The sequence below is a fragment of the Manis pentadactyla genome, chromosome 3, assembly GCF_030020395.1.
Source record: "Manis pentadactyla isolate mManPen7 chromosome 3, mManPen7.hap1, whole genome shotgun sequence".
NCBI lineage: Eukaryota > Metazoa > Chordata > Mammalia > Pholidota > Manidae > Manis > Manis pentadactyla.
This window is the reverse complement of record NC_080021.1, coordinates 148,799,722-148,813,448: the sequence shown is the minus strand read 5'-3', so window position 1 is coordinate 148,813,448 and position 13,727 is coordinate 148,799,722. Positions and strand designations below refer to the sequence as shown.

General features: G+C 36.9%; 1 protein-coding gene across 1 annotated transcript in view; it reads right to left on the bottom strand.

Moving 5' to 3' along the window:
- Positions 1–630: 630 nt before the first annotated feature.
- The window catches only part of CARNMT1 (carnosine N-methyltransferase 1), a 37,165-nt gene continuing 24,068 nt past the window's right edge, over positions 631–13,727 (bottom strand). Inside the window, exons 6-8 of the mRNA XM_036893436.2 lie at positions 12,413–12,526; positions 3,959–4,062; positions 631–3,229 (exon numbers count right to left, since the gene is read on the bottom strand). Coding sequence (XP_036749331.2) covers positions 3,128–3,229; positions 3,959–4,062; positions 12,413–12,526 — 320 coding nt within the window. The 3' untranslated portion in view covers positions 631–3,127. The remainder of the gene's footprint in view (positions 3,230–3,958; positions 4,063–12,412; positions 12,527–13,727) is intronic.

Sequence of the window (13,727 nt, the reverse complement as noted above, 5' to 3'; positions counted from 1 at the left end):
GAAGCAAAACTGAAGGAACAAAAGAGCAGCAGACTCACAGACTCCAAGAAGGGACTAGCGGTTACCAAAGGGGAGGGGTGAGGAAGGAGGAATAGGGAAGGGCAGGTGGGGAAGAAGAGAGAAGGGGATTGAGGGGTATTATGATTAGTTCACATGGTGTGTGTGGGGTCACGGAGAAGACAGTGTAGCACAAAGAAGACAAGTAGTGATTCTGTGGCATCTTACTATACTGATGGACAGTGATTGCAGTGGGGTGTGGGGGGGACTCGATCATGTGGGTGAACGTAGCAACCAAACTGTTTTTCTTGTGAAACCTTCATAAGAATGTATATCCATAATACTTTAATAAAAAAAAAAAGAGAAAAAAACATAAAAAAATAAAGCCTTAGGAAATGTTAAGAAAATCCTGAGAAAAATACATTTACAGTACCGTACAGCATTTACGAAAAGAATTCATATATAAATGGACCTGTGCAGTGCAAACCATGTTGTTCAAGGGTTAACTATACTCTTATCATTGACTTTATAGAAGCATTTAAGAATGGGATAACCCAAGGATTCAAAAATACATGTGATCAATTAGTTAAAATTCCCATGTCTAATTTAGATGAAACAACCAAGCAAATACTGTTTCAAAGCAATTGGAAGATTTAATATTCAAGAAAAATTAAGTCCATCATACACATTAAAAATATAGGAAATTTCATGCAGACATGAAGCTTCCAATAGTATTTGTGGTAACTTTTATAATGAGAATTACATATAAATACATTTTATAGTTCCCAAACTTCATAATTTTCTTTATACGTTACATAACCCACCCATTTTGCTCACTTGATTAACATGCCCTAACCTGCACCTCTTCAGATTCTGGGAAAAAAAAGGCAAGCACAATGACCTATCCTCCTGCTTTATGAAAGTGAATGAGAACATCTGTGTATAGAGCTAATTTAAGAAAATTAAAAACTTAAAGGCTTACACACTAGTAGCTAGGACTACACGTAAGAGAATACAAAATTAAATCCTCCAGTGATACTTTTATTGATACCACAATTTTCAAGTTCAGACTATATTAATTGCTAAGCTATAAATGAAAAAGTGATGCAAGTTGTGCAGAACATCTGGAAAACATTATTTATGATATGAGGGAGAAATAAAAAGAAATAACTTATTTCAGAATTAACTAAAATATAAGCTATAACTTAGAAATATAAGTAACAAAATATTATTATTTAATATTTATTAAAGAATAAAGCCTGATAGGGAAAATTTTAAGTAACAAAGTCAACCCAACAGGTTCAACCAATTTTTGCCTCTATAAGAAAAACAAGATCATACGTTTTGATATGCACTGTAGAAAAGTGAGTACTACTCAGTGAATGAAAAGCCTGTCTAAATTACTCAAACACAACATGCAAACCTTTCCTTTCAATTGATTTTCTAAAATACTTAGCCTCCTTTTAAGTCTCTGTTATTTCTAAAAAATAGTAATTTGGGTTTTTTTTCTCTTGCAATTAACTTCAAGTTTATTCATGTGGTAGGTAATGGTAATTCCCACTGATGAACATCTGCCAAGTATTGAGGGACACAAAAGGAGAAGTCATTTTTTAAGAAAAAATTCAGTTTACAGGCATCCATGATTTAGAAAGTCAAATTAACTTCATAGAATCCTTCACTGCAGAATGGGAATAAAGGCCACAAAACTCCCTTACTGTATGCAGAAAAGTCCTACTAGTAAGATGTCAAATCACATAGTGACTCCAACCTAACTGACAATAAAGGTCTAAAGTACAAATTTTCCATTAAATGACATTATCCTACCAGCACATTTTTGAGATTAAGTCTACTTAATCCAAATTGCCACAGAGGCCATTTAATGCCATCAGAATCATCTGTGAAAATACTCAACGAGAATACTTCCTTTTCTCCAAGAAAAGGTTAAAACATTAGTCATCTCTACTTTCCAAACCACTAGAAACAGAGTCGCACATACACACACACACCCAAAATACAAAGGAAAAACTCCCTCAATAAAGATCTGATAGAGGTAGAAAGTTAAAGCAGCATATACTGTTTTAGCTCCAGCTATCAGGAAAAATTATTGGTATTATCTGAAAGTACAACAATAGCTGCTGCTTACAATATTGAAGACATAAGACCATGGGCAGTAATTTGTCCCTGAATTTCATACTCAAAATTTCCCCACAGTAATACCATCATGACAGTTTTTACTAGTATAGAACCGTTTTAATAAAAAAAAGTGCTTGCTTTTGTCATCCAGATAATCTAAAGACATTATTGTAAACATCTGACAAACTGTTCACTTATAGTTCGAAATCTTACATTTAAAATGGGCAGATTCTATTCTTATTTCTCCAGTTTACTAGCAGTACTTTTAATAAAGGCTTCTGTGTCTCACTTAGAATGTTGAGATCTCATACATTTGAGTGATTCATGACGAGTGCATTCAGAAAGTGTTCAGTTTAGTGTGGCCGAAAGACTTACTAATTTCTCAAATGAATGCATCTTACTGTTCTGTGAGCCTATTAAATTTAGCATTTCATAAAAATGAAATGTTTATGCTTCTCTAAGTTCAGTTGAGCTAGAAAAAATAAAATCAAATAATTTGAATGATAGAAGAATGGACACATTTTATGTATAGATTGCTTAGGAATAGAAGTCCCAAGTCCAGATGTTGCATATGAGAGAAGATCCTTAGACTCTTCTAAAAATAACATGTGCAATGCATAATACGAAACAAAAAAGACTATTATGGACATCAATACTATTAGTCATTAATATGGCATACTTGCAATGGACAGCTTCATGAAGACACTGGAGATAGCGTTTTTCCTACTGAAAGACAATTCTGGGCCTCAAGGAAAAAGTACACTTTAAGACATGTTCTCCATTTCTACTTGGGTAGTACAAATATGCATGGCATAGTATATTTCTGAAAAAGCAATAGACATATTAAGAAAATAGACACTATTTCTAAATTTTGTTAGGAATAAGAAGGCACCACTGATTTGAGGTTGTGTCCTGTCATTGTGAAGCTGATTTTGAGTTGTTTATTTCAGCATTTGCTCTTACTTAACTTTTTTCCTGGTGATATCACTTCAGACTGTTATTGTGGTTTACGGACCACAAATAAGACACATTCATAGTAGTATTTCATCATGGAGAGATCATTCACAGTATATGTTGACAAGACAGATTCTTTTTCCACCTGCAATGCAAATAATAACCTTAATAATGATGATGACCATGATGATAACTCTAACAAATACTGAGCACAGGTGCTGCTTTAAACATATTCTGTGTATTAATTCATTTATTACATCCAAGTACCCCCTAAGGCTGACACTATTAGTAATCCCACCTTACAAAGAACAATTTGCTAAAGGTCACACTGCTGTAAGTGGTAAAACTGGGATTCACAGCAATGCAGTCTAACTCTAGAACTTAACTCGAAACTACTATAATATATTGTTCTCTTTAATTTTAAGAACAAATCTGTTATTTTAAAAATGAATGGAATGCTTGTAAATAAATACAACTAAAACACAAAGTATCAGAGAACTTTATAATAGTGTACGAGAGAGACTGAACAGTGCAAAGGTACATATAGTGAAAGATATTCCTCTTACACCCCTTATACTCCTCTCTGCTCCGCCAGGCCCTAGACTACTTGGTATTTATCAGTCTACACAAGCCAATATTGTGATAATGTTCAACTACTATTTATTAAAAGGAGATTACACCAGGGATTATAGTTTTCCAAATATACATTATCCCAAACCCTTATAACTCTAAAAGCTAACTGAGTGTTGTTATTTTCACTTTATGGATGAGAACACAGAGGTTAAGAGGTAAAGCCTATAACTACCATATTATTACTGCTCCTGTTTAAGTGCTTTGGAAGTTAAACTTTGGCAATACTTCATTCCGTCCTTACCTCTACCTGGAATCCATACTGCAGAACAACATTTTTTATATCTTCATAGCTCAATTCTATGGAAAGCTCATTTGCCAAATTTTCAAAGTGGTACAGCAGAGGACCTATGGTTTAAAGATACTATGAATGAATTACTTGAATATAAACATGCAGTGGTAGCTGTGTCAGACTAAACTCCAAGTTGAATGGGTAGTGGATGAAATAAACATAAAAAGAAGTGACGAACATTTGCATGCCAAGGACATGTATCCAGACTGCTGAAACTTTGGCCCAGCAACTGACATTTGAGTGACATACACTCATGAGGACTGAGTCCCTCCAGTACACCAGCTCTGCACTCTGACTCTCCACATAATGGGCCTTACACATGTAATTTTTAAGTTATTGAAGGGGTAGCTGAATCAGAGAACACTAAGTCCTGAAATTCCAAAGGTATACTGTAATTGTAGCACCACAAGTAAATGCAAAACTGCAACTACACCCTGAATATCAAGTGAACACACAGAAGGGTCCACAAGCAGGGTAGGATAGAGTGTGGGCAAATTATAGGCAAGGCTTCCTGGAAGGAAGAGGTGACACTAGAGGTGGTCTAAGTGCATAGTTCACATCCCAGCTCAAATGCCTACTAACTGTGTACTTATGGGAAAGTCACTAACTGCCCTGTTATATGACTTTGATATGAGGTAACAGACACATCTGGCATATAGAAGGCACTAAGAAACTTACAACTTTTTTAATGAGTCCCCCTTGACAATCTTCTCTTTACCTTTCACTGGGTTAATTATAAATCCCAGGACCAATCACCACCCCACTCCACATGACATGCTAATCACAGGAGCTAAAAGTAATAAACAGAAAAGTTCCTTCTCCCAAAAGCTTCACCACTCTGTAGAATGTACTTAGGGTTAAAAAGGTTTTCTTCTTTCATCTTTTTTATCCTATATAAACCACTAGAAAAAATGACTATGAAAATGAATTATTACTTATGTTAGTGCTCTTTTAAAAAGATACAGTGATTCCCTATGAAACTACTCTGTCAGGCTTAAATTCCTGTTTTATTAGTACTAGTTAAAATGACAGTAGCTACCATTTACTGAGTACCTACTTTGCCCTAGACCATCCTGAAGCCTTTGTACAGAGCCTCAAAGCAAAGTCTTTCCAGTTCTAAAGCATATGACGTTCCTGCTCCATTATTTTAAAAGCCTCCACCAATATTTTATTTTATCTACATAAAGACACGCCAGTGATTCTTACATACTCGGGCCATGTTTTACCTCTACTACTCATGTTGTGTCCCACCTAGAAAGCTCCAACTCATGCTTTAGCCATGCTCCAAAAACTTGCAAAAACCAAGTTTTAACATAATCCATTGAAGTTTCCAGCCCTATTGCTCATTCCCTTAACACAGCATACTTTAAAACTCATTTAATGAAATGTTGCATTACTCACTGATTATTTTCATGTAATTAACATTGCTTTTCAACTAGATTATAAGCTACATGAGTAAAGGAACAAGTTTTAAGTTTCTTTTAAATCCATCATAATGCCCAGCATACCACTGAATATACAGTTAAGTAACTGAGATTTTACCACTCAACAACAACCATACAGTTGTGATGTATTTTACCATCTATTACAAATGGTACTTGTGCATATTTCAGATTTACCCTTACAAAAGCCATTCCTTGCGGTGGAATTTCCAGGTCAGAGAATAAACATTTTTACTGACTTGATTCAAACTGTCAAGATGCTTTCCAAGACAGATGTAACATTTTCCCACATAACTGCAATGATAAATATCTGTTTCAACACTTTACCAAGTAGTGGGAATGTAATGGTACAATCACTTTGGAAAACAGGTTGTCAGTTTCTGGTAAAGTTTTACACACATGCATCATATGTGACTCATCAATTCCATCACTAGATACTTTCCCAAGAGAAATGAAAAGGTGTGGCCACGTCAGTGTTTACAGCAACCTTATTCATAATCACAGTAACTGGGGAACAACCTCAATCAACCTCTGAATGAATAAACCAGTTTATTCATCAACCAGTGAATGAATAAACAAAATACAGTATATCCATAAAATGGAATGTTAATTAAAAAAAATAAAATAAATCACTGGTACATGCAGCAATATGGATGAATTTCAAAGGCATTATGTTAAGTAAAGGAAATCAGACACAAAAAGCAACTAACTATGATTCTATTTACATGATATTCTGGAAAAGGGAAAAACTACAGCTACAGAAACTAAAACAGTGAATACCAGGTATTGGGCATGAGAGGAAAGAACCGACTACAAAGGGGCACAAGGGAACTTTTTGGGATGATAGAAATTGTCCCTATCTTGCTAAGGTAGTGGTTACATGATTATCAAGCTTCTAAAATGCATAAACTATACACTTTAAAAAGGACAAATTTTATATGTTGATTATACCTCAAAAAAAAAAATCTGCCTTAAAAAGGAAACATACAATAAGCATTTTTATTAAACAGCTTATTTGCTAATTGGTAAGGGGAAAATGATTGGCCATACATAGTTGAATTTGCATTTCCTTAAGGCTGAGTAGTTTTTCATATTTATTACCTACTTATCCACTTTTTTTTTAAATATGAAAAGTCTTTATAATCCAGACAGCAAATATAAAAACAGACAGACTCACGTGAAAGCTGGGGAAGATATTCAAAGAAACCTCCTCATCCACTTTTTAAAATGAATGCTTATGAAGTATCTAGTCTGGCTCTGGATATATAAAGATGAATAAAACATGACACACTCTTCAAGGAGTTCTTTACTTTCTCAACTGTTATGTTCCTTCATATTCTGTTAATGAACTTAACAGAACGAGCAAAGATGTATTTTTTCCTTGACCATAAATACAATGCAAGCTTATAAGAGAAAGCTGAGATAACATGAAAAAGCAAAAAACTCAAATCAAAGCCAAGTCTGATCCTAACACTCACAGATAACCACTTGAAAACTTAAATGTATCTCCTTGTAGTCTTTCCTTGATGCATTAGTACATTACATAGACAGTTTTGCATCTTACATTTCATGAGGAACATTTCTCTATTTCATTATTTCTGGAGAATGGTTATTGTATAGATATCAAATGATTACTTACCCATTCCATAACTGTTAGAAATGGAGGCTCAGTTTATGTTTTTCCTCCGACTTCTGTAACTAATCTAACATTTCTACATACCATTCTCCACTAAAAGGAAGCAGGGGTCCTTGGAAAAAAATGGCTGATCTCAGGGGTGGGCAGAGAAAAGTACAAGATGAGCCCGAAACACCTGGTTATGCCAGAAAGGACTCAAACGATAGAGATATGTCAAAACGACACAGGAGCAAGCTTGATGAGGGTCCCAATTGCCAAATCTGGGACAGGTTGATATAAATCATTTATATCCGTAAGGTTCTAAAATTTCCAGTTAAGAGAGATATTTAGACTGGATAATAAAATTTAACTTCATGCTGTTCATGAGAGATACTTCTAAAACATAAAGATACAGAAAAGACTTAAACAAAAAAGATATACAATTAATAACTAAAGGAAAGCTAACATAGCTATACTAACAGGTCCACTTAAGAGATAAGAAAGATGGCTTGTAACTGTTCAAAACAGAGCTGGCACTCAAACCTCAGCAAAATGTCTTACAAGCAGGGGCAGGGAGGTACTTGGAGGTGGGGGACTGGTGGTCACTGCCTAATCATTCTCCAAAGCAGACTTAATTAATCCCCTTTTTTTCATCCTCACTCTCTATTAGTCATATTTTCATAAATTCTGCTCCTTTCCCATTCACTGTTTTCCAGTAAATTAAACTTCTGGTCTCTTGCCTGAGTATGAACTGGAATGGGCCATAAGGTAGGCATTTTGGTTATTTAGTTACGTAGTGGTCAACTGTTCCCTATATATAGATCTTGACCATATGTTTTTCCTTATATAGCCCCTCATTTTCTAGGATTATTCCAGGTCAACTGGCTCTGTTCACACTGGTTCCTTTTCAAAATGTACCCATCTACCCCATCTTCCAAACAGCTACCACATTCTTTTGTTCCCTGATATCCCTGCCATTCTTTGTCCATGTGCTTTATATCTTTTTATGAAACTGTAAGAATGTCATAATGAATAGAGGAGATAATATGTGTTCAATCATCTACTTTTTATAGGAACTCTCTAGTTTCTGCAAGTATTCTGCAGCTTTATAACACTTTAAAATCTGATAGGACCTCTCTCTCCTTACATGTTATGAGGATCTCCCTTGGTACTTGTGAAATAACAGAAAATTGCATAGCGGTCTCTGCCCCTAGTTCCTGGCACAGAGCTCCTGAAACCTTTGTAATTTCCCAACAGACAGGCACACTAGGAACGTATTTTGTTCAACTATTTGGTCTTTGACCCCAGTGTCTGATATAGGGCTCCTGAGATACCCTTGTCATTTCCTGAGTAATAGGAGTCAGTGCCAGGAGTCTTCTGGCAACTGTGGGTGGGCTCCTGAATGAGGATTGGTCACTGGAAAGACCCAACCAGGAATAGAAGCTGGGAGTTTTTAGCCCTTGCCCATTCTCTTGAGAAGGGCTGAAAATGGAGTTAATTATCGGGTCATGCCTACATGATGAAGCCTCCATAAAAATCTCAAAAGTAAGGGGTTCAGAGAGCTTCCCAGTGGGTGAACACAGGAAGGTGCTGGAAGAGTGGCATGCTGGAGAGAGCATGGAACTTCTGTGCTCCTTCCTACAGACCTTGACCTACACATTGCTTCCATCTGGATGTTCACCTGTATCCTTTATCATATCCTTTAATAAGTTGGTAAACATGAATAAGTGTTTCCCTGAGTTCTATGGGCTACTCCAGCAAATTCACTGAACCCAAGGAGGGGGGTCACTGGAACCTCTGACCTACAGCTTGTTGGTCAGAAGCACAGGTGACATCCTGGACTTGTAAGTGCTATCTGAAGTGGGGGAATGGAGGACAGTCTTGTAGGACTGAGCCCTTAGCCTGCAGGATCTTACACTCTCTCCAAATAGACAGTATCAGAAGTGAATTAAATTGTAGGACACCTACCTGGTATCACACAGAACTGCTTGTTGTGGGGGGAAAAACCATATTTGGTGGCCAGAAGTGTCAGAAGTGTTGAGTGTTTTGCATGAGGAGTTAAGGAGACATACAGGGAAGAAACCCACAGTAGGGAAAAACTGGATTTTTCCCTATATAGAAAGGAAAAACTGGATTTTTCTTTTTAGTACTTTAACCTGTATATTCTTCTAGATAAAGTTAGATTCACTTCACTAACTACCTGCCCTCCAGTACCTGACACATACTTTTTACAATAAATGATACATAAATGTGTTTGAGGAGCACTGGTCATCATGAGAAACTGAAGATCAGGATGCAAAGGCATTCTTCTGCATTTGCCAAATCACAGCTTTTCCCAAAGGACATATCTGTAACAGTTCCCTTAAAAAGCTCTCTAGCTTTCCCTAACCTGGGGAAGATTAAAGAGTACTTCAAATCCCCCCTTAAAGCATTTTGTAATTTAATAATATTCCCAACTCGGATTTCACATAATGTGGGCAATATTACCATTACAGTTTAAATTCCAAGGTATCTTTTTAATATACCATAATAGCTAGCATCGTACATGAATATACTGACATTCTGGTCTGTGCATGGTTAATGTGAAATTGTCCCAAAGGAGTGACACACTCTCAGTTTACAGATAAAATTAATTGTCTAGGACCACACAACTAAAGTCAAATTCCTATGAATGTTATGAATTTACCAGTATAAATGGCAGTCTTCTGTGGCATCCTACTGTTATTTTGTCACTGTTTTCAAATTTGAAATAATACATCCACTCACATACATTAATAGTCACTAAATGTCTACTAGTTGTCATGCTCCGTACTAGGCAAGGAGCAAGCATTAGACTTCTGCCCTCACTGAGCTTAGAGAGTAGTAGGGGAAACAGAAATATACTGGTGCCAACACCAAAACGTGTTAAATGCTACTGGCAGATTCTGTGGGAAAGTAAAAGAGGAATACAGAATCATTAACCCAACCCAACCTGAAAGGGTCACTCAGGCCAAGTGTTAAAGAACACAGAGTAAAGAGCCCCATGAAAATAGAAGGCAAAGAGAAAGGGTCTTCTAGGTCAGACGACCGACACTTGAGGTCAGGGCAGAGATGGTTAAGAAAAAAAGAAGCTGAAATACAAGACAGAAGATCAAAAAGGGGCAATGTGCACAATCCTGAAGAGTTACAAAAGCTAGAATTTTATGCAGGGGTGTGACAGGAGTAGATGTGCACATTGGCAAGATCACTCTGGTGGTTAATATGGAGAACTCAAAGTGGCGTGGAGGGTTGGAGACAACCTGGAGGCAGGAATATCCTTAAGGAAACTCCACTAGTAATCTAGGCAAGCAATGATGCCGACCTGAGCTATGGCACTACTAGCCTGAGGTTAGGGCAATGGTTCTCAACAGAGCTGATTTCACAGTTTGGGTTGTCAAAACTGGGGAGGAACTACTGGAATCTAGTGGGCAGAGGCTGGGAAAGCTGCTCCCCAGCCTACAGTGTACAGGACACCCCTCTCCACAACCCCTCAGCATGATCCTGCCCCAAATGTCAACAGTGCCATGGTGGAGAAACCCTGGGATAGAAGGAGACTCATCAAGAGCTACAGAGAAGCTTTAAGAGATACAACCTGGAGACGGAGTACAGATGGTGAGGAAGAGGGATAAAGGAGTACTTCACCCCTCTGGTTTTCTGCTTGGGGGAATGTGAGTAGGTGATGGAACAGAAAAAGCATGGGGGAAAGAGGCATGGGAATCCTTTTCTTGAGACATGTGGATTTTGAATTATCTGTGGTACATCCAAGTTGGACATAGTGGTTTGGAGAGTAAGAGAGATATTTGGACCAGAGATAGATCGGGGATTGGAAGAAGAAGAGAAGCCATGAGAATGGGTAGGAGTACCTGGAGTAAAAAGTGAAAAACAATGAATAGATACACAGAGCACACCAATATTTAAGGTAAAACTGACTGAGAGACTATTCTTTAAATGCTTTAACTTGTACACACAAAGGATTTTATTTGGGAAGTATGAACCTTCGAATCCTCAGAATTGTTTTGAAACTTTGTGGTAAGAATGGAAGCTCTCCTAGATGATCCCTTGCTAACCCATGTGCCCATTACTCCTGGTGCCCATGACAAGGCACAGCTCACACCCCAGCATTCTCCTCTCATCAAACAGTATGCTCACCAAGGGCCAACTTTATCTGTTCCAGGCAGTTAAGGCTATCATATTAACTTCTAAAAATATTAATAAACCAATAAAATAGATGTTCAAAAAGTTATTTCTATGAAGGCGATGTTGAATCCTTTGGAAATACACAAAATCTTACCATATTAACTCAGTAACTGGGGTCAAAAATATTAATCACATAAATACACAATCACATTAATGGTAAGTTATAGATTGATCCAGTAGAGCCTAGAAGCTAACTAGTTAAGCATTTAAGGGGTTGGATCTGGGTTGTAAGCCTGTCTCTGCCATACATTAAGTTCCAGGATCTTTCTGCTAGCACTTAACTGAAGACTGTTTCTTCAATTATAAAACAGTAGTAATGCCACTTCAACATAATTTTTTTTTAATTGATGTATAGTTCACATTATATTAATTTTAGGTTTATAACATAGTGATTCAAAATTTATATGCATTACAAAATGCTTGACTGTAAGTACTAAGCATTTATATTCTAGCTTTAATGTCTTTCTTAACATGGGTTATGTATCTAGCTAAAAAAGACAAATATATTTACCTTGATATTATCATATTCTCCCTTTATTTTAAAGAAAGAGGATAAAACTGACTATTTCCTGTAGACTCTGGATAGGAAGGAGCATGTTATACTCATCACCTAGCAGAAGGATGCAGTAGAAAGGTTTTTTTGCATAAATGAAATTATATTCATATTCTTTCTTAAACTCAAGGGAGTCATGAAAGTTTTCATACCTAGTCTTTTCCCAGTGTGTATATATACTGGGGAGGCAGTTTCCACGGGCGAAGTAAGTGCTTTCCCTCAAATGTTTCATTATAGAAAGGAAAAAAAAACAACACTTTCTTCCTGACAGAGACTGCTGTCTTGATGGAGTAATGGGTGGGGAAGATGAGGGAATGATTACCATAAGATTAATAATTAGTACTGTTTGAAATTATGACTGCTAGGAGACTGACCTACTATGAACATACAACTTTTGGGGCTCCCACTGCTTTTGCAGGAACTAGTAGCTAGGACTGGAGGACTGGGATACAGTCTAAAGGAAACTGTACAACATAATTATAACTCTCAAGAATGTGTGGTACTATGAAGTTACCAAATGTAGAACAGCTATAAGTACTCAGATTAATATGTAAGATTCTAATAAATACCTAGGAACTTACCTAGATTTATCCATATTCCACCTGGCTTGAGTATTTTCCATATTGTATCAATATAGTCAATTACATTGTGAGCTGTGTCTATGAAGAAACAGGTAGCAATACAGTCCCAGGTATCTATTCAAAGAAAATAAAATTACTACATTTGTAATGCTATTTTGCCTTTTCTTTTAATGAATTCTCTAAATGTACCAGTTCTTACAGAATATACTACTTCATTTAACTGCAGGGATACAGAAGCTAAACTCTCTCAATCAACACTATAATTAAAGCAACCAAATAATTACTTATGAGATACTTTGTAATTCACAGTTTTTAATAATGATCTGATAATCAACTTGGAGATAATTTTTGATAGCCTATACCACTAGATATCTTTACCTAAAGATATTTTTAAGAGATTTGCTTATCATCTATTTCATGTCTAGCCTTCATTTACAATCAGTTAAGATGAAATAACAGTCATTTAAATTTTAAATTGTTATTAGGTTTCAGAAAACCTGCATGTATTTGTTGCCAAATGAGAAACAAATGGCATCAAAATACTAAAACACCCACCAGTACTTTGGATGGTCACCAGTGTACAGGCAGGGACACAGAGAGTAGCAGTGGGTGGGAAGCCAGCAGAGAACGCTGCTTCTGGGAGGCTGTGGCCTGGCATGGGGATACACTGTTCTGAAGGTAGGCATCTATACAAATGCTGATGGATAAAGGCACTTGATCCAATCAATCAAGGATTACCTTCACCAATCTGCTCTCTCCAACTCTGCTCGGATACTAAGTGATATTTTCCATTATTTCATTTCTGTTTTGAGACCTTACTCCCTAACTTATCCCCACATCTTTCTACTTTCAGAGGACAAGTTTTCCCAATGTCAGAGTTCAGGGGAAAAATAAAAAATCTGACTATCTTCTTACTCCCCTGCTCCAATCCTTCCAGTGGCTTCCCGTATCCCTCAGTACAACTCAAAGCCCTTGCTATGGCCTGCGGTTTGCTTCACCAAACCCTCTCCAACCTCATCTCCCACCACTGTGCCAATATTCACTACACCCCAACCAAAATGACCCTCTTGCTCTTCCTTGAGCAAAACAAGCACTCTACCCAGTCCCTAATCTGCCTTCCTTCCCCATTCCTTTATTTGCAACATTTCCCCCCAGATATATGAATGGCTTACCTCTCCATTTTTTTGAGGTTTTCTGTTCAACACTTCTTTAAGTTCTGCCTTGGGAAAGGACTTCCCTGATAACTCTGTATTAACAGATAACAGCAACCACTCCCCAGTCACTCTACAAGTCCTTTACCCTGCCTTATTTTTCT